This window comes from Leopardus geoffroyi, chromosome B2 (genome assembly GCF_018350155.1).
Source record: "Leopardus geoffroyi isolate Oge1 chromosome B2, O.geoffroyi_Oge1_pat1.0, whole genome shotgun sequence".
Lineage (NCBI taxonomy): Eukaryota > Metazoa > Chordata > Mammalia > Carnivora > Felidae > Leopardus > Leopardus geoffroyi.
The window spans coordinates 118,303,985-118,326,238 of NC_059332.1; the positions used below are offsets into that span (position 1 = coordinate 118,303,985).

Here is a 22,254-nt window from a genome sequence, read left to right on the forward strand (position 1 = left end):
GTTTTTCAGAAGCGGTCCCATCCACACTGCATTGGCCCTTTCTTTGGATCTGCAATCCACTCCCAAGAAAGGGATGGGAGAAGGGGCGGGGAGAGGCATCACCTGGCACAGCAAAAGGTGGGGATGCAGAAGAAACCAGGACAGGGGGCAAAGATGCCTGACAGGTGAGTCTCAAGGTGAGTCCATATGAAAGGGTGTTAATTGAAAAGACTGAGAAAGAAGTAAGGGGGCAGAGGAGAGAATGAATGCTCCTTTCCATAAGCACAAACCCCACAGTTAGTCACTAAAGAAACATTATAGAGACCCTTGGGTGAGGGTGAATAGCCTTTTCCTAAAAGTAAGCTAGGCCACTCTGAAACTGGAGCCCTTTCAAAACCGTCAACAGACTGGAAAGATGCCACTTCCCATTACATTGACAGTACCTTGGCATGATGTAGGTCAACGCCATACATGGAGAGCCTCTTTGCATTTTCTAAGAACTGAGAATCAGCTTGTGCTGGAGATAAGCCCCTGAGGATCAAACAAAACAATATTATTTTATTGGCAGCTGCAAAGCAAACGTGGCCCAGATAGGAAAGGAGTGTATGAGCTCGGAGGGTTTAGGGTAAAGCAGTTAACCCCACACAATTTACAGATAAGCAGGGAACAGGTAAGAAGGCTCAACTCTCAACCTCTAGAAGTTTCCTCATAGGATCCTCTACTCTAAATCTCTACCCTTCCTTTCTATCTCAGAGAATTGTTTTTGATGGTTTTCCCAGTGGGGAAACGGGTACAACATAAATTCCATGAGAATAAAAAAGTGGTTTCACCTTTCCAAAAATGGCAAATTCTTACTTCCCACTCCTTAATTTTATTTCGGCAGGATTGATCACAACACAGATCAGAAGTACCTGTATTTGACTTTACATCTATGGTAGATAATGAAGCTCACACCCAGCCCATAACTAAAATTATTTCCATTCCTGTCTCTATTCACAAGTCAACAAATTTTAGGCTCTAAGAGAGCAGGACCGAGTCCCATTCATCTTCATAATCCCCAAAGAATTTCAGCACCTGATATTTCAAATTCAAATTATACAATAAATACCTATGGAGAAGAACCGGAATAAAGTGAAAGTGAATATAAGAAATACCGCATTTTTTTTTTTTTTTTTTACAAAAAAGTTAATGAACGTGGCCTGTTTAAAAACCTCTAATCTTTCAAAGTTCCCTTCCAAACATTTTTGTCGAACTCTTATAAAATCTCAATTTTGCAATATGGGGCAAATTGTAATTTTGTAGCAAGAGTTTGTCAACTTGGGCTAAAAACACATTTATTTTCACAAAGATATAGAAGTTCTCAAAGCGTAATATGGTACTTAATACAGTACTGAGTAAATCAGTAAAGTTTACCTACTAAAAGCAAAGCTCATCTTGTGGATAGAGAAACCACCTATATATTTCATGTCCATCACTACCTACACTTCTGATTCAAACCCAGAAGCCTAGCCCTCTAGCTTTATCGGATAAAAAACAAAAGGCAGGCGGCGCCTGGGTGTCTCAGTTGGTTGAGAGTCCAATTCTTGAGTTTGGCTCAGGTCATGACGCCAGGGTTGCGGAATTGAGCCCTGCATTGAGCTCTACACTGAGCATGGAGCCTGCTTAAGATTTTCTCTCTCTCCCCTCCTCTGCCCCTCTTCCCTGCTCTAAAATAACATTTTTAAAAAAAGGGGAGGAGGTGGGCAGAAGAAATACGTATCAAGTGCCCAAGCAAGTATGGGAGTATGTCTGTTTTATGTGCCCAGGTTCGGAGGGAGGAAGAGGGAGATGTCACAGGGAGAAGTAACTTTTTCCAATAAATGAAAACATTCAGGATCATGAGCACTGTTGTTCACGTTATAGTTGTGAACACAACGAAAGGCGATCTCAAGGCTACAGGTTGTCTCGTTTAATACTAGGTGAGGCTCCAAAAGGAAACACTAGATAATCCCATGAACAGTGCTCCGATGTCTGGCAAGTGTCAGAAGAGAAGCTGCTTCAATCCCCCGTGGCTATTCTCTCCCCAGCAAGCAAGTCACCAGACCTGTGGGTTTTATGCAGCTCTGCCACCTTCTCTTCCAGCTCCTTCGTCTGTGTGGGGGCAAACTGGAAGTCACTGAGGTCACTGCTGCCATGTTCTTCTGGATCATAGTCCCCAAGTTCAGCCTGCAGCGTGTAGGATCCCAGGAGGGCATGAGTCACAAATGAGCAGGGCAGGCGGCCGGAGGCAATGTCTTGCCGGAGCTGAAGGCACAAGAAGTATCTGAGGGGCAAGGGGGAGAGGAGGGCCGGGAAGAAATCCGTTAGGATGCAGCACCAATGATCTTTGAATTCCAGTATTCCTCTGAAAACAGACGAGAAGGCAATGCCTTATGTCCACAGCAAAAATCGTCTTCTCTAATAAGAAGTCCACCTTGCTTCTTGGGCTCCTAACCCATGGGAATTCTGAACTGCTATTCTGGTCACAGGGTATTTATCATCATCATCATCATCATCATCATCACTAAGAGCTTTGTGACTGAAGATAAAAATCGTAATCACTTAGACTTGTCTCTGTGGATTTAAAACTGGCATCGAAATTTACATGTCCCTCAAAAGTTGCAAAGACTAATGAAAACTTAAAAACAGCTGCAGTTCTTAAGCATTTGCAAGAAGAGCTAAGGTCACCCACCCTTTATTCTTTCTAGCCTTTTTATACCAATTTCTTCTATTCCTCAGACGCCTTGAACAAGTGTAAGTCTTTAAAGCCCTTACACTTGCCCATTTACTCCATCTACAGAGACAGTTCAATTTATAACAGAAAAAGCATGAGCTTCTGGGCCAGGCACAGCTGACTCTGTGCAACCTTGAGCTAGTGAATTTGCTCGTCTAAGGCTAATTCCCTACTTGTCAAATGAGAATTCTTCCGCCCTTTGAAGGAGAGGATACGAATTAGATAACATAATCAAAACATACCGCATGTTACCTAGGAGTCAGTAACTAATAGACATCATCATCATCATCATCATCATAATTATGTTATTAACTTATTAGAATAGCTCTTATTCAATGTTTCAAGTGGTTTTACTACAGTTACTTATAAAAGTTTCCATTTCCACTAGATGACATGCGGAACCATGTTATTTACATTCTATGAGGATCTGGGGTCGGGAGGGCACTACCAGCTCCTTTGCTGACATTTGAAAACCTGATTTCTACTCGTGACTTTAACTACTTGCTAATAAGATTACCATCAATCCCTGCAAACTAAACAGCCCCTCACTCTTGAAGACCTTTTCGACACTGCCATTCCCATTAGCAGCTGGCCACTTTCTTTGCCAAGCGTGGGGCACAGTTGGCCAAGAACTTGCCACGTAGCAAGTGCTCCAAAATCTTCTGGCAGAAGGGAAGTCATCTCTCTGGCACTACGGTCTGAGGATTTTTATGCACCGCAGGAGCTAAGGAGGATTATGTTCCTTTGGTCCCTGGAACACCACAAGCAGAACTGCATTACTTTAGAAAAGTCCATTTTAAACTAGGATTCCAGGGTATCCTCTGATTCTCTAAGTCTGACTGAGAACCGTGCCAGTTCTCCACATTTCGTGACACTTTGAAGACCTAAACACCCAGATTTTCCACCTACTACTAAGATCTTGTTGTTCCATTTGAGACTATGGTCTCGACTTTTCACATTGGTCCTGTCCTGTTTTCAAAGAGAAGTCGAAAGCCCAAAACCTTCCAACAAAAACTCCAACAGGTTCCTGAATTTCCCAGCTCCCTCTTCTTCACAGCAGGAGCCAGCGTTCTCAAACACTATCCTGAACACTGCAACACTTCTGCAAACACCACTCTTGCACTCCTCAAAAGTCACCTCATTTTAAGTTTTCACTCAAGTCATAGTGAAGATTTTACTCATGATACTTAGGCCACCAGTCCAAGCAGGTGGCTGGTGTCAGGCTGCCTGCCGAGGCTTTTAGTGTTTAGCTCACCAAACTATCTTTCTCTCACCACACACGGCTAGACTATTCAAGCCCCATTTAAAGGAAAAACCAAAGCACTTACCGATGCCATAAGTCGCAATTACCAGAGGATTATCATCTCCCGAACAAATTACTCCAAGAAGTGTGTGTAGAGAGAGGGTGCTAGGGCACAAGCCCCAACTGCAATGTTCGAAGGCATTCCTGTGGTGAGGCTGTGTATCCAGAGCAACCAACCTATCCGGTTTTATGCTCCAAAGCAGCTCCAAAGCAGCTCGAGGTGCAGTTACAAAAGCTTATCTTTACTATTTACTAGCTGAAGTTAATTCAACCACAGCTTCCTTAGTATCAGAAGACCGCCATTTAGCAACAAGAAGCAAAGGGGGGGGGGGGGGGGTGTTGGTTAGGGGCAGTGGGGAAGGCTTGTTATTTACTCCATCTTGGAAAGAAATCTCCACGTGGGTATCATGCACTCTTAAGCACCAACACAAACGGATGTCTGCCAAAACTGGCCTAGCAGAAAGCATCAAGGGCTCAGGAACCACAGGAATGGATCAAAAGCAGTCTTTCAGCAAGACCTCTGGTGTTCAAAAAGTATATTCTGAACACACTTCTCCTTGGCCATGTAACGTATGCACTTATTCTTACCAAAGCTAGTAAGTCCTATCACTGGCAACCCCGCTGAATAGGGCTAATATACCAAGGCATTTGTGGACTCAAATGCTCCTTGGTTACTATTCAAACACTCAGGCACTCTCAGAATCAGTAAATGCTCCCTTGCTCCTCAACTGAATCTTTTATTTGCAACTTAAGTATATGTTTGTATGGCCCAGACAATCTCAAAGGAGATGGAAATGAAACAGCTATTGGCTAAGAAAGCCTACCTTATTAGTTTTTTTTTGTTTTTCTACTTTGAAATAGGAGGCCCCCGGAAATATAGTTCAATTGGCTTTTTAAATAATTTCATTTTTCTACCCTATATCACCTTTGTGATAGGAGACTAGTACACAGGTACACAAGGGTTATACAACAAAAAACCATTTTAGTATTAATCTGAAATATTAAATGTCAATGATTTTTGTAAGTGTAACGTAAGACACAAAGTTGCCAGCAATATAATTTTTTTAATATTCTATTACTCAACTATAAATGGAGAATTTAAAGTAAAAAAATTTTTTGAAACTAGAAACATTTCCAACCATTTTGGAGTATGCTCATTTCCAAGGAACTTTCTAGAATTCAACTTATGAAAAAATATTTTGGCTTTAATCCTGAAATTACCATTATTCTCCCAGGGCACAGAGATAAATGAAAGCTCTAAGTAAAAATTTGTTTTAAAATGTAAGTATAGGGAGGGTGAGTGATGGGTATTGAGCACCTTTTGGGATGAGCACTGGGTGTTGTATGGAAACCAATTTGACAATAAATTTCATATATTAAAAAAAAAATGTAAGTATAAAGTACCTGGTGATATCTTCAGTCAACTGAGAAGGATCAGGAGGGTAAAACTTCACATTAAAGGTGAACAGCCAAGGAGGATCTGTAATTATTAAATGTGGGTATTTATCCAACCAGCAGAATGACCACTTATTTTGGTAAAAATTAAAGGTTAACGTTCAAACAGTACATACTACTTCCACTATACGTCAGTTCGGAGAGTTTCATTGTTTGATTTTGAGAAAACTATTTACAAAAACAAAACAAAATATAAAAATTATACAAATAACCCACTATGAAAGAAAAACAGATTCCCTTTTTTTAAATAAACACTTACTAATACTTTCAATGTTTTGTATGGTGATATATTATGCAAAAATTTCAATATAACCTATATGTAACCATTCTGAAATAAGATTTGTTTTAACCATAGACTCCCGGATGCCAAATATCTCCTACTGTTTAAAGAGGAAAAAAAAAAAAAAAAGTATTTTAGGATTTACACATTGTTGACAGAAGGGAGATAATGATCAATTGATCACTATAGCTATTCAAGAAAATGATTAATGGTCTCTTAATCCCATAACGAAATCTCAAAGAAGGGAGTAGTAAAACATCACAATACTTTATTTTTATTTATTTTTTTTTAAGTTTATTTATTTATTTTCAGAGAGAGAGAGTAAGGGAGGGACGGAGAGAGAGGGAAAGAGAGAATCCCAAGCAGAGCCTGATGTGGGGCTTGAACCCACAAACCATGAGATCATGAGCCAAAACCAAGAGTTGGACACTCAACCAACTGAGCCACTTATGTGCCCACACAATACTTTTTAATAGTGTTTATTTATTTATTTTGAGGAGGGAGGGGCAGAGAGAAGGAGAGAAGCAGAGAGGGAGAGAGAGAATCCCAAGCAGGCCCTCACTATCAGCACAGAGCCCGATGTGGGGCTCGAATTCACCCGTAAGGTCATGACCTAAGCTGAAATCAAGAGTCGGATAGACACTCATCCGACTGAGCCACACAGGCACCCCAAACATCACAATACTTTAAGACAATAAAATTATTCCCAGGTTTATAAAGTAGGTATAAGTATACTCCTATAGAACATATGCTTGGGCTGCACTGTGCCACAGAAGTGAATGTAACAACCATCAGAAATGACTTATTAAAAGTTAAAACATTTCTATCTCTGCACTAATGTTTAACTAATGTTTGATATGTCATACTTTGGATAGCTTTAAAGAAAAGAAAGAAAAAAACACACAACTCTGGGCAGAGGGCAAGTATTATTTTCCTAAATGGATCCAAATAAATCCACTGGCCAGAATTCAGGGTTATGCTCAAAGTTCCTAGTATTTCTAAATAGAAACAAAGTATGTTCATGGTATTTCATTCCAACCACATTTGAAGGCCTCATGGTTGCTTTATTTCAGGGACTTGAAGAAAATTTTACTGAATCCCATTCTCTTTTCCAGCTTGTCCTTTTGTTCTCTTCTCACCATGAGTACACTAACTTCTCTCTCAGAAGTCAACCCGTATGTGTGGAATGGCTGCTAAGAACACACGTGCACCTGTATTGGATTTAGGTTCAGTGCCTCACCATTCCACTTCCAAAGCCAATCCTGAATTTCAGCTCTGTGTCACACATTTAAAATATCATAGGGGCGCCTGGGTGGCTCAGTGGGTTGAGCATCCGACTTCAGCTCAGGTCATGATCTCGCAGTTCGTGGGTTCAAGCACCGCATCAGGTTCGCTGCTGTCGGTGTGGAGCCCGCTTAAGATCCTCTGTCCCCCTGTCTCTCTGCCTCTCCCCTTCTTGTACACGTGCTTGCTCTATCTCTCTCAAAAAATAAAAAACGTTTTAAAACACCTTTGAATAAATAAAAACAAAACAAAACAAAACCAAAATAAAATAACATAAATGGGATATAGGACTTTCCTGAAGAGTGAGACTTCCCTGTCCTATATATAGTGCCATGCTGGGCGGGAATATGCACTTCTTCAGGGGGCTGCTAACCTATAATTAAGCTAAGTCACCATAGGATTATCACTTCCTAATGGATCCTTATTTTTTGTTTTCTGGGTATTAATTAACAAGAGCACGTGCTTGCCTGGATAGGACTATAGGGATGAGTTTCTAATAGAACACTTATATTTTAGCCCTAGTAATGCTATACTTTAGGGGCGCCTGGGTGACTCAGTCAGTTGAGAATCCAACTCTTGATTTCAGCTCAGGTCATGATCCCACACTTGTGGGATCAAGCCCCGAGTAGGGCTCCATGCTAAGCATGGCATCTGCTTAAGATTCTCTCTCTCTTCCTCTCTCCCTCCCCTGCTCAGGCTCACTTACTCTCTCAAAAATAAATAAGTTAAAAAAAAAATGCTAAACTTGGGGTGCCTGGATGGCTCAGGTGGTTAAGTGTCTGACTCCTGATCTCAGCTCAGGTCCCAATGTCAGGGTCGTGAGTTCAAGCCCCATGTTGGGCTCTGCATGGGTGTGAAGCCTACTTAAATAAAAACAGAAAATTAAAAAAAAAAAAAAAAAATATATATATATATAATATTATATATTATATATATTTTTACCTAGCTATACATGAACAGTCTATGGATCATGTATATAGCAATCACATGCAGGTCTCATATATATAGTCTGATTTGTGTACATCTGAAGAAAATTTCAAGGCAAATTTTAAACAGGAACCAATAGGCTGTTGGTTTTCAAAAGTAACTGAAAAAAAGATTAATGTTTACCTTTGCTAATTGCCCATTAACTGAAAAGTAACAATAAAAGCCTGGCATTGGCTGGGTGAAGATAAAACATGCAGTTCTTTCGTCCACTTTAACACAAGCAGAAAGGAAGAGGTCAAGGCAAAAGCTAAGACTTCATGTTTCCAGCCTACTTGCACCATCAGGACAGGACAGGATTCCATTTAGAAACTAGCTCCAAATCATCTGAGAAAGCCAGATCCTACTTGTTACTGTTATCCCTCTTGCCAAACCACAAGGGCAAAAGTCCTGAATAACTCTAAAAAAAACTTCACAAACAATCAAAACACAAGACCATGATTCATAATCAGCAGGAGTCTTGCCTTCCAAAAATCAGCAACCTCCATGGCTCTGAAATGAGTGGCATACAAACATAATCAAACAAAAGCCAAAACAAAACCATAGGAAACAACTCAATGGAACATCAATCAGGTTTCAGCGGTTATCCTATTCTATGGTTTGGGTCACTTGGAAGCTCCGGTTTCAGATAAAGTGAAAGAACCAGGCATCCGTACCTTTCCGAATTCATGCACTCTACAGTTGTGTAGGACAACCATACAAAAGACAAGGGAAAAGTGCCAAGGTTCTCTGATACACCGTGGAAGCAACTGTAAACATAACATTTCTGTGTCTAATCATTTTTTTTCTCCCCTTTTCCATTATGAAGCAAGTATAAATAGATGCAACACCCAGATAATAAATGCAAGGGGAAAGAGGAGGGCTGCTGGAAAGCCAGGGACAATAGTCGAGAGACAGAGTGACCAACCATTCCAGGTTACTTGGGACTGTTTGAGTTTTAGCACTGTAAGTCCGACATCCTGAGAGACCCCTGTCCAGGGCAAATCAGGAAGGTCATTCTCTTCAAAAATACTTTTTTTTTTTTCCCCTGAAGGAAAAGAGGAGTCTTCAAGGAGAAGAAATGGGCAAAATAAGGTAGAGGCTCAGAATTTCAAACAGGAGCAGAGAAGGGAAGAAATGATAGGAAAACTACCTAAAAGATTAATGATTTCAGGGAAAAAGAAAACTAATGTGGAGTGCCTAAAATGAGAGAAGATAGATGGTAAGGAACAGAAGGGAAACGCACAGATTTGTTCTGGTGTGTTGATGCCAGGAAGAATAAGTAGGGGGAGGAAAGCAAACAGCCTACCCTGGGTAGGCCGGCGCTCAGGGAAACGCTTTCTCCCACGACAGCTCTGGGGGCCCCCAGTCCAGAAGGGCTGCTGAGAATCCTGTTCTCCTGTCTGAAAATTCCAGCTGTGTGTGGCTCTCCACCTTTTCTGCCTTGGTCATCCACCCGCCCGGAAGTCAATTAAGGATCCAAATCCTCCAGAGACTTTTCTGTGGTGATGATATCTCCTGGCACAGACATCTGAAAGCCAGGCACAGGCAAGACCAGGGCCTGTGGAGGGAGCTGGAGCTGGTGAGGGGGAGACCCCGAAGGTCACTTTGGGACCTGCCATGACAGCAAACAGGCAACGGAAGAAAGGGCCAAGCCACAGTGACTAGAAACCCAGACTCAAAGAGCACACAGCACGGCCCTGAGTGGCGGAACGACGTTGGAGAGAAGGCAGTGACCGCAGAGGATGCAAGAGATGACTCTCTGTGCTTTTCCGCCCCGAGTCTGTACTCCAGTACATCTATGAACAGTGAGCGTGTCTACGCCTCTGGGGCCAGAGACAAGCCTGTTAATTAAACTAATTACGCACTTCCAAAACAAAGCAGACGAAGCAATGGTAACTGGTCGCCTGGAGTAAAATTTACATCAACGGTGAAAGTTACAGACAAGCAACGTCTACAGCGGTAGACAGACACCGTGAGGGAATATTTAGGACCAGAAGGTTCGGACCTCTAGACCAGAAGAGTCCCGAAGCCACGCACAAAATAAAGTCACGAGGCAAGAAAAATATTGTTTCCTCAACTTTGTATATGATATACATGCAAAATACAGCTGATCATTCCATCATGATTTTAGGAGTCCAGTCTACATTCCTCTGAATTTGATTAAAGACAGAAATAGATATAAAGATGAACTCAGAAGTATGATTATTTAAATACTCACTTCGTAGCTGTCTCTTTATTTCTTTTGCAGGATCTAGCCAGTTCTACAGGGGGAGGGGGAAAAAAAAAAAGGTTAATTAAGCCATAAAACATACTCCAGAGTCCAAAACGGAACAGTTTACAGTTCACATACTTGAGTGTAAACATAAATTCCTATTCAAAGCAGCTTTCACCCATTAGCATTCCACGGGGCTAAATATTGATTTGTTTTTGAATGTGTGTGTTATAAATAAAACATTAAAACACTTTTGAGGTGGGTCTCTTGGGCCTCATTTTCTTGGATCTGAAATCAAATATCTATCCAAATGATTAGATACAATATATCTACACAGTCTTTGTTCCATAGAACTCCAGCAAATAGCCCCTGTGGACAGTGAAATGAGAGCCTCTGTCAAGAACGTAATTGGCTCTTAAAAGTATATACATCCCAATCAAACACAGTTATCTCAACTCCTAAAGCCAACTTCTCCTCAAACTTTCTTTTCCCCCATACCGTACAATGCTACCGAGAATACCATCAGATTGGAACTGATCGTTTCCTTCCTGCTCTTCATATAACATCCTTTTTAAACTTCATGCCAAGTTGCAAGTCAAATCATAAGGAACTCCCTTTCACTTCCCCCCTTTCTACTCTTTGAGAAAGTTAACAAAAAGATTCTAGGAAACTACTATAATATCTTAAAGCAAAAATCACCAAATTTGAACTACTAAGTTCAAACCACCTGAGGACGTTAAACATTTGTCTTTTCAAGTTATCAGCAAAGATCCATCCAAAAAAACTTTTATGTAATTTTTGTCTCTATTTTTTTAAACTTCTCCCACCTTATCCTTAAGTCAAACCTCTCAATTAAAGTTTACCCTACTTGGGGGTGCCTGGGTGGCTCAGTAGGTTAAGTGTCTGACTTCGGCTCAGGTCATGATCTCACAGTCTGTGGGTTTGAACCCTGCGTCGGGCTCTGTGCTGACAGCTGAGCCCTGAGCCTGCTTCAGATTCTGTGTCCCCTCTCTCTCTGCCCCTCCCTTGCTCATGCTCTGTCTCTCTCTCTCTCTCTCTCTCTCTCTCTCAAAAATAAACAAACACTAAAAAAAAAAAAAAAAAGTCTACCCTACTTCATCTTCACTGACGCAGGAGAACAAATACATTTTGTGAGATACATTTTTTTTTTTTTTGATTGAAACAGTTGAGCCTTGAACAATGTGGGGAGGTTAGGGGTGCTGACCCCCATACAGTCAAAAATCCACATATAAATTTTAACTCCCCAAAACTTAACTACTATAAGATTACTATTGACCAGAAGCCTTACCAATAACATAAAGTCATTTAATGCATATTTTGTATACTATATTCAGTATTCTTAAAAAGAATAGAAATTCTTAAATTTAATTCTTAAAAAGAAAAGAAAATGTTAAAATCATGAGAAAATACACAACTGTACTGTATTTATTGAAAGAAAACTGCGTGTTAAGTGGATCTGCACAGTTCAAACCCATGTTATTTAAGGGTCAATTATAATTGGCTTTACAAGAAACAAGTTTCATTCATTCCAAAAGTATCCAAAGTAATGTACTGTAATATCTGTGCTTAAACAGAATTTTCTTCAGATATATAAAGCAAACAATGAAGATGTTTGTTGTTAGGTAGAAAATAAGAGCCTTCTGTCTTAACAATATATTGAACTGGTCAACAGAACATTAACTTAACACTATTTAAAAGTAGTAACAGGATGCCTTGAAAACAAAGCTGCATGGACCCCTGTGGGTTTTACTACACGACTCATGGCTTGCACTCAGCAGCAAGGATCTAAGGTGGGCATGTCCTACACTAACACTGGCTATATTCAAACGTCTCAATAAAGAGCTACCAGAGCTTGGTTGGGTTTCCTATTACTGGTGTCCCAGCTGCATGGCCCATTGATGTGAAGGGCCAGCAGGCGCTCCAATGGTACCTCCAGTGCTATGTCGGGGAGCAGCTCTAATTCTCCCCTTAGAAAAAAGCCTGGCATTCAGCTTCCTTGCCCGGCAGCTGCTGTCCCCACAACAGCTGGCTCACAAATGGCCGGCTATGATGAGTGCACAAGAATGAGGAAAACACATCTTTCAGTCTCTAGCCCAGACAGGGGGAAGCCAGGGAAGAGGCGAAGGAGGGTCACATGTGTTAGGGCATTTCATCTATAAACAGAGAAAGAAGAGAGTAGAAGGGAAACTACTTAACTGGTCTTAAACGACCAGACAGACCCTTCCAGAGCTCCGGTTTCATTACGTGACAGTTGTTACAGATGCCTGCTGGAGAAGGCGGAGGAGAATGGCAGGAGCGACATCATCTTCTGTGACCCCAAGGAATAACGCCATGTCCCAGTCATTCCGCATACTCCATTCTTGCCTGCAGTATCAATTTCTTGTACAAGTTACTCAACAGGTTTCTGCACAGCATGGAGAGAGTCAAAGAGCCCTACAGACCCAGGAGAGTGAGGGACCAGTTTCTGTGCACCAGCCAGCCAAATTCAGACTGACTGCCATTCTCAGGCCACTTTCCACAGTACTGCCAGCCAGAATATAAGAAGACTGAAGCGGCTTCTCCCCTTTATTACAGACCCCTATCCAAATACAAAGCGGACGAAGTTTACCTGATGTGATCAAAGACCAGCAGCAGAAGTGACTCCTGCCATCCGCCTACTGGTTTTCCCTTTGCTAACCACGCTCACTGCCACGCTGTGAGTTCCACTCGCAACGAGGAGGAGGTCCTCCCCTCCACAGCACAACTTTGCAAGGTCAGTGAGGGACCACATTACTTGTATCCTCCATAGTGCTTAGCAGGTGCAGGCAACCTGCAAGTACTAAATCAGTATCTGTTGACAGATATCTGCCCACTGCCATGCACTGGTCATCTTAAAAGACCACAAGTTACAGTATTCCTATCAGATTTGCTTTTATTTGAATGGTTATGATCCTGAATGGGATATAACTTTATTGCCTAGAGTAATAAATTCATAAGTAAAAAAAAAATGACAATATGACTTTTAAAAGAAATACAAGTCTATTATCTGCGTTATCAATTACAAAAAAATATATAACTCATAAACAGATAACAAATAAAAATACACTTCTCAGTTTTGACACTTGAGGAGTGCCAGATGGATCAAGAAACAAACACAGGAGGGAAAAAGACACCAGAGAATGATGTAAATGCATGCGAGAATGTGCGTATGCACGCACGCCTTCATGTGCGCGCGCGCGCACGCACACACGCACACACGCACACACACACACACACGAGATAGATTACGGTGCATAATTTCCAATTGTTTTTTAAAGATTTGGCTGCCACATATATAGGCTTTGGAACTGGAGCTACATGGAGTCAAATTCTGGCTTTCACCAAGTCTGTGACCTTGGGCTCATTCTTCGCTTTCTTAAGCCTCTGATTCCTCAATTCTAAGATGAGGATCAAAACAGGTCGTCATAGGGTAGCTCTTTTCAACTCTTCGTTCAACTGCCTCCTGAAGAGGAAGTACTTATGCAAAGTACTTTACCCAATGCCTTCAACACACGGGCTTTTTTATAGTCATAAACTGGCCTATCACCTTTGGGTATATATCTCTTCTTCACATAATTTTATATTTCCAAAGGTGGGGTGTTATATATATTAAAGAAGTTACTATTTATATGAATGTTACTACCCACAAAAAGTTAACAAATCAGACACACTGTATTCATGGGCCAGATGAAATAAAAATCGGACCCCTCTTTCCTTAAAGAAAATTGTCTAATATTTGCCCTTTCTACAAAGCTACCCTACTACAGTGAAGAATCTTCCTGGAAACAAAAGCAACACATACCCCTTCTCATGAAAATAATTACCAGTATGACTAACACATACATTGAAGCGTTTGGACTAAAGTATTATCTAGCTAAGCTTTACTAAGTTTTGCCTGATAAGAATCCATCTGGCAAATTTGTTAACACAGATTTACCCACTACCCTCCTGAAACATTCTCCAGGAAAGGGGCATGAGAATCTCTATTTTAAGTGACAGCTCCAGGCAATTCATAAGCAGGCAAGATCAGGATTTTTCTCAGTGTTTAGAAAACTTTACGGTACACATAACAAATGCAAAACTAAAAAGACCTAAAATCCACGCTGGATTTCAATAAAATGTATCTTGGCTTATTAAAAATAAAAGTAAATTACTTTGCCAGCTACACTTATGGGCAGGGACATTCATTCATTCAATTTGGTATCCCTTCTCCTCACCTTCCCCTTTTTACGTCCACTCTGTACCAAAAGTATGCACCCAATATAGATATTTATTTTCTGAATATCATGTAAACCAAGGAATAAAAATTACAAGGAATCTTATCACAGGCTTCCAGCAGAAGTAAACTAAAATTAAAATGGGGTCCTAGAATATTATCAACTCATCTTAGAACACAAAACTGGAAGACTATGACTCAGTTGGGGGAAAAAAGTAACATCTTTACTTTCACTAACCTCTAACTGAAATCTAGCGTTACCATCAATTATGAATGTGGGAGAAAAAGTCCTGGTTAATATCAGCACTACCTTTACCTCTGTCACCTGTAGCAATCAAAAATACTTCCATATTCCACTATAGTTAGATATTGGTGACCATCCCAAATTTAATATTTTCAGAATATTGTTTATTTCTTGACTTCCTCTATAGGCCTCTGCATTTTATTATATAGTTTAATCACTATTCTGAGAAGCAGCCCACAGAATTCATTAGACAGCCAAAGGAATTAATGACACAAAAGAGGTTAAGAACAAAAACCTGCATTAGAAGATTATAGAAATTTAAGTAGCAAAGCAAATATCTGGACACATTTTTCTTTTAATACTGATTTATTTACTTTGAGAGAGAGCACGAGCAGGGGAGGGGCAGAGAAAGAGGGAGAAAAAGAATCCCAAGCAGGCTCCATGCTGCCAGTGCAGAGCCCGATGTAGAGCTCAAACTCTCAAACCACGAGATCATCACCTGAGCCAAAACCAAGAGTCAGACGCTTTATCAACTGAGCCACCTAGCCGCCCCCGAGTGAAAAGTCTTTTGTAGACATTTTCAATACCTGTTACCAGAACAAGGGTTAAATAAAGATGAGTTTCAATTCTCCTCTAACAACAAAAACATCTAGGAAAATATAAAACCCTGATTAAGAATTATTATATTTAGATTGATAGGATGCTGGTGTTAAGAAAATCCTCAGAGACTATATGGTCCAAAAGTCCTTGTATAACGGGAATGGCTTAACTCCTGCCTAAGTGACTATGGTTGTTGGCACACTTCTCAAATGTGAGCCACTGGCTTTTGCTACATTCCAAACTTCTACCATCCTGTCACCTCAAAAGGATATTTGATCTCCTAGATCAGCACTTCTCAAACCTTAAAAGGTTTTCCTGAATCACCTGAAGATCTAGTCAAACTGCAGACTACAATTCGGTAAGTTCTATAGTATGGGCCCGGAATTTTCCTTTTTAACAATCTTCCAGGTAGTGCCAGTGCTGGGGGCACCCTTGGAATAGTACAGCCCTAGATTTCTTTCAATGTCTCTTCCTAAAAGTCAGATGCACAGAGACATTTTTCAAGTCCGTCAACTGGCTTAACAGGTAGATGCCCAGCCTTCGCTGGCTAAATATTCTATTTTTATTTCTATTTTATAAACATTCTACAGCCTCCTGTAGAAAGCCCTAGCAGATGGTGGCTTCCATGTGCCCACATGTAAGTATTTCTTTCTCTACCCCATCACACTAAACAGCTGTATCAAATAATGCCAAGACCTACAGTCGTCATTCCACCAAGGTGCTAACCACTTTCGCCCGGCAAAGAGGAACAGCCAGGCCCATCAACCAGCAGCAGCCCACAAGCAGTCCAAGGGTGTGGTCGTCTGGGCCGCAGGCCACTGAGCACCACAGACCTAGATAATGACCCGGGATACTGTCACAAAATCTGTCTCCGAGTCCCTTCCCCCCCCCCAAAAAGCCATCCATCTTGCCTAATACCCTTTCAGGCTGGATGCGAAGATCACAGAAGTTTTTTTCCAAATGCTTAGCTGTGCCTTCCTCACTTTTGGTGGTTGTCAACTTGGCCGGGTGAGAGAAGTTAAATTCATCCGACCCTGCATTACCAAATGTTAAAAGCATAAGCTTACCTAAGATCTTCACTTTTCTCTTAGGAATTTATAGTGCTGAAGCAGGTCCCCTTTATTATACCTCTGCCTAAACGAGGTCTAATAGAACACTGCCCTAATGCTGGCATTAGCAGGAAAGTTCCAGGCTTTCTACATTAGAGCAAAATGTTCACTACGCACCTGGGAGAACGTGATTCAACTCTTGTCTGTAGTACGAGAACGTACAACTGGATTGAATACAGAATTTTATTAAAGAATAGTTTATATATGACAAACAGCGTATTTGAGTTTTTAGTTCTGTTTTCCGGAGGGAAATGGACAAGCTATCAGACAGACACTTTAATCAATTTTCATAAAGTTAGCTGTGGATATCAACTACACTTCTAACAAGCTCCTCTTTCAATATGGCTTGAAGCAAAATAACAATCCCTGGGCTAGATGCCAAACTCTATTAACATCAAAAATTCAAGACAATGTTTTTCCCTTTAAAGAGGGTCCAAAACCCCTAATGATGGTTCCAGTTAGACATGAATACAAGAACTATATGGACTTGAAATTCCATACATAAACGAGTAACATGTTGCTTGATTCCACAAATTTTTAATGGCATTTTCCATAGTAAAGTTTACATAAAACTTCAAGAGACATTAAAAAGTGCTAACAGTAATGATAGATTTTCATACTTAGAGTAAATTGAAAAGCTTCCAACTCAAGATCTCAACCATGAGAAAGTACTACCCTAAAATCAAAGAAGAGTTTAGATTTTTTTCTCCATGGAAAATTTTTATACAAATAACCATAGCTTTACCTCGCCTTCAGTTTATAATATGTTGAAATAAGTAACTGAAACTTCTATAAATAGAGATAATATTCAGCATGAAAAAGCCAGCAGCTTAAATTCCTGTACGCTATAGTATCCTATTGTTGAAACTACGTGGGTTTCAAACACAATAGGACTGATTAAGCCAAGCTGATACAATGGTAATGACATTCTTCGGGGAAAAAATTAGGACACCATTCAAGTCTATATTAGAAAAATAAGAGTCCTTTTGCCTAGATGTCTTGAGAACTGGGTTTTGTCTACGTGAGAATGAATAAAAAATATAAAAGTCATGAAAGCAAATCAGATTATACATGAATAATTAAGTATACTGCCAATTACATGTAAGCGTTAAATTTTCTGAGAGGTTAGAAATTTCAGAAAGCACAGCCAGTTGTTTATTCTTCTTATGTTCTTTGGTTAAAGCCTAGATAGAAGTGTGTGCCTAATTATTATATGGGCATTTTCATCCCCACTTCATAAGAGAAACTGCAAAGGAAAATAAGGAATTAAGAGATATAGAACCCCTCCAAACTTAACCTTATACTAATATTCTCTGCCTCAATGACCTGAGACTCTCCTCAACTCCAGCCATACCTTCTCATCCTGAACACTAGGTCTTCTCATCACACAGTGTCCTCCACCCTCATTAGATTTCATCATCCCATTCTCAGATACAACCTTTTCCTCTCCTGCTAAGTTTTCTACCCATTAATTCTCACAGTACCTAATCTTCAGCTTCCTTGGACTTCCATCCTTTGGCCCCCAGCCATCTTCTCCCAACCTACTAGCCCATTTCAGCTTCAGTTATGTTCCTTCCTGGGTCTCTGGTGAATAAGCAGCTGGATTACCATCTCAGCAGCATCTCCAGTTTTCTAGATCTTCTGTCCCTCTTACCATCACCATTGTGAACACACCCAACTGGGAACGGCTATGATACTCCAGTTCTCCACTATTAGACCCAGGGTGCAGATGGCAATTAGAGAAAAACACCGATGTATTCTGTTGCCATCACAATTGTATGATCTCCAGTTTCGGCTGGACTGTCAACAGCAATCCACATACTTGCCCTTAGTAGTCTGCCTCTCTGGGTCCCCAGTGCTACCCCCTAGTCACTTTTAGCAGACGATTTCACCCTCTATTTCTCAGAGCTTTGAGGCTGCACTTCGCTTAACTAAGATTTACTTACAGATACACCACTCCTGGTCTTTCTTCTTGCAGACTCAGGGGATGAGGCTGCCCTCTTTATTCAAAGCTTATCCTCTTTCTCTTCTCCACTTCAGGAGTTTCCATCATCATTCCTTTTCCTCTCGCTCCAACCACACCCTCTCCTTGGACATTCCCACAGCCAAAGTCGAAGTTCTTTCCATCCAAGCAAATCTGTCAACCCCCAAAATCCTTAGTAAACACTCTGTGCTGTCATACATAATAGCCACCAGTCATAAGAGGCTACTTAAATTTAAATTTGTACAACTGAATAAAATTCCACTTTACTTCTTCTGTCACACCAGCCATATTTCAAGGGATCAATAGCCATCTGTGGCTAGTGGCTGCCATATTAGATAGAGCAGGTCTAGAACATCTCATCGTCATGAAAAGTTCTATTGGACTGTGCTGGTCTATATCCTGTTGTATCATTCTCCCATCTGTCCTCTTCAAAGCCAGCCTTCCTTAAACACTAGTTTATGCTCACTCTCACATTCTTTACTGTTAACTTTCCTCAGCCCTCACCCACTCCCTGATCCCTAATCATCATCTAGCCAACAACCTACATGCACTTCCAACTTAGAAAAATGAAAATGAGATTTCCTCTCTGCTCCCAACCCCAAACTGCTGCTCCTCCTCCAAAGTCCCCATGTAAGAGTCTCCAACCAGCTCCCCAGCTACCCAAGCCCCAAATGTGGAACTTAACCCCAACCCCCCCCCCCATTGCCTTTATGCCACAGAGATGAGGAGTCACAAAGTCCTACAGACATTACCTACTCAGTACCTCTGCCCTTCGTCTTCACTCCTAATGTCATTGCCCTAGTTTCCACCATCCCTGGACTAGATGACGGACCTTCTTCTGCCTCTGGTCTCAGTCACCTATGATCTCCGTTCACAGCACAAACAGGTTATTCTTTCTGAAATGCAAATCTGACCATGTCACTTTCTTTATAAAAACCCTTCACATCAGAATATCTAGATTCCTTAGCACAAGATACAAGGCTTTCCAAAAAATGTTCTTTGCCTAGCTTTCCCATGATTGCCAACACTCTCCACAAAGCCACCCCAAATTAACCCATGATGTAAGTTAAAACACTGCTTGCTGAGAAAACACAGCTTCAAGACAAGTACCCAACTTTTCTTAAGCAAGTTCCACACCAGGCATGGGAGCCCAAAACAGGGCTCAAACTTACCACCCTGAGATCAAGACCTAAGCGGAGATAAAGAGTTGGACACTTAACCGACTGAGCCACCCAGGCGCCCTCCCAACAACTCCTTGTAACTTGCCAATCGCTCACAGGTCCCTCCTATACAGAGACTCTGAAACTACCACATCGCCCAGCCCTGTCAAGCAACGTGAAATTGCTCCCACACACCATCCTCATTCATGATGGAGAGATTACTTTTCTTCTGTGCAGGATGTCCCTTACCTGTCCACATTTGGAGTATTTGTCACAATTCTCATTTTCTATAATAGAATGTTAATATTAAAGGGCTAATATCATTTCTAAAGTTTATAGATTTGCCCTTACACAACAATTTAAAATTTTCATATCACAGGCCCTTGTCGGGTAATAAAACTTAAAAGTGTCCTCTATCTAGTTACTAATAAATGTCCAGCTGGTATTTAGGACAGGGTATGTTAAGTTGTGTCATGGAACTGAGATTACTAGAAGTGTATCTACTTGGGTAATATTAGCCTAACTGCTATGGTCAGAAGGTTTGTGTCCCCCTAAGATTCCTATGTTGAAATCCTAGTGTCCAATGTGATGGTACTAAGAGGTGGGCCTCTGGGGGTAATTGGGTCATGAGAGTGGAACCCTCATATTGGGATTAGCACCCTTACAAAAGAGGCTCCAGAGAAGTCCCTCATCCTTTCCACCATGTAAGGACACATCAAGAAGGCATGGTGCATGAACCAGGAAGCAGATCCTTACCAGATACTAAATCTGCTGAGGCCCTGATCTTGAACTTCCAACCCTCCAGAAATGTGAAAAATTCCTGTTTTGATAAGCCACCCAGTCTCTGACAGTTTGTGATAGCAGCCCAAATGGACTAAGACACTGACCAAAAAGTTAATCTATTTTCTGTCCCAAAGTACGTGAGGGACAGGACGTATCCCATCTACTTAACACAGCACAAGACATCCTGCAATATCCCATTTATAAACAGTGATAGCACCATTTTTAATCAGGGAAGAGGGAGCCTAAATGGTGGGGGGGGGGGGGGGGGGAGGGGCACATGTGGGTACATGTGTGTAGTGAACAGTACATAAGACTGGACAGGAGAAAAATGAAATTCTTAATTGGAAATTCATCTCCCAGGTGATTCTGCCAAGAAGGGAAAAGTTCCTTTAAGGAAGCACTGCCAAGGAATCTCACAGAATCACTATCAGTAAGTTGGGTCACCCTTAAATTTATTGACACCATTATAGAAACATCAACTGGAGAATTCACACTGGGAACGCAGTTCATAGTATCCTTCAACAACCCATATATGAAGTCTTGCAGGATGTCTTTTAGAATTGCGTAAGATGAAAAATCCCTCCAAGGCAAGATGATATTCTTCCATTTTTCCAGTCATGATAGCTACAAAATAGCATACCCATTTTTATGCCTTGACAGAAAGTTAAAAATTGTTGCATTTTCTATTTTTTTTCCTTCCTAGTTTACCCAGTTTTGAACCGTACTGTTAATATTCGTTGGCTAGGTGACCTTGGGTGAATTATTTAACTTCTCTATGCCTCGTCTTTCTGTGTTTACAAAGTGTGGTTCATAATACCAACCTTTTGGGGTTGTTCTGAAAACGACAGGAGACAACACTTGTAAAGTGCTCGAACACAGCCTGGTGCGTTGTGAGAATCCCAGAATGATTAGCTATTAATAGTCACGTCTATTTTATTCGGAACATGTTTTATGATAAAAGCCACCTTGGATTCTTTTAAAAATGAAGTTATAAGTAAGTATGCCTAACTACGAGCCTCAATATAAATATGATATTTCCATCCAGAAATAAAACTGCCCCACTGCACACTTTATTATTGAGATGGATTCCACCTGGAATGCCTGCTCCACGCTAGCAGCCATTCTTCAAGGCATATATTAACTTACTTGTTCTTCTAAAAGCTGTTATCTGACCTAAAGTCAACATGCTACTCGTGATACGCCCTGCCATCCCACAATGGGCCCTCCCCAACTCACTACATGGCACTTCCATCCATCCAAGAATCCAGACCCTCTTATTAGTGTTGGGTCATCCCTCACACCCAGTCAGCTGATTGATTCTACCTCTTTCCTCAATCGGTCTTCAATCATTTACTTGTTGTTCTCAACCACAATTTCACCTGAGGCCACTTCCTGCTTTGGGCATGAGCAGTGCCGCTCATGCCCCTCTCCTCCCTGTCCCTCTCACAGCCCAAGCCCACCCACTTTATGTCTCTCCTTAAACAGCATTCTCTCTCCTAGCCATCTCGGCGTCAATATGCTCTCCTATAGAGCAGTAATCAAATTTTAGTAACTGTTTAACTCAGTTTTTCACGGTCTCCTCAACTGGAACGTAAGTGGGGACATCGTGAAGGCAGGGTCTTTGTCTTAACTGTTTACTGCTAGATTCGCAGGAGTACCACTGCTTTGCACACAGGTAATTTTTTTTTTTTTTAACCTAAAGTTTACCATCTTAACCATTTTTTAGTATACAGTTGAGCAATGCTATACAACAGATTCTGAAATGCTTTCATTTTATAAAACTGAAACTCTATTCCCATTGAATGATTGCTCCGCATTTTCCCTGTGCCCCAGTCCCTGGCAACACCATTCTACTTTTTGTTTCCATGAACTTGATTATGGATACTTC

At 41.0% G+C, this 22,254-nt stretch overlaps 1 protein-coding gene across 50 annotated transcripts in view; it reads right to left on the reverse strand.

Annotated features, from left to right (window-relative positions):
- Nucleotides 1-22,254, reverse strand: part of EPB41L2 (erythrocyte membrane protein band 4.1 like 2) — a 220,208-nt gene that overhangs the window by 60,789 nt on the left and 137,165 nt on the right. For all 50 annotated transcript variants that reach the window (XM_045499616.1, XM_045499612.1, XM_045499603.1 and 47 more), the window contains 4 exons: nucleotides 10,238-10,280; nucleotides 5,439-5,514; nucleotides 2,063-2,281; nucleotides 423-510 (listed from right to left, as the gene is read on the reverse strand). In XM_045499616.1, the coding sequence (XP_045355572.1) occupies nucleotides 423-510; nucleotides 2,063-2,281; nucleotides 5,439-5,514; nucleotides 10,238-10,280 (426 nt within the window). The remainder of the gene's footprint in view (nucleotides 1-422; nucleotides 511-2,062; nucleotides 2,282-5,438; nucleotides 5,515-10,237; nucleotides 10,281-22,254) is intronic.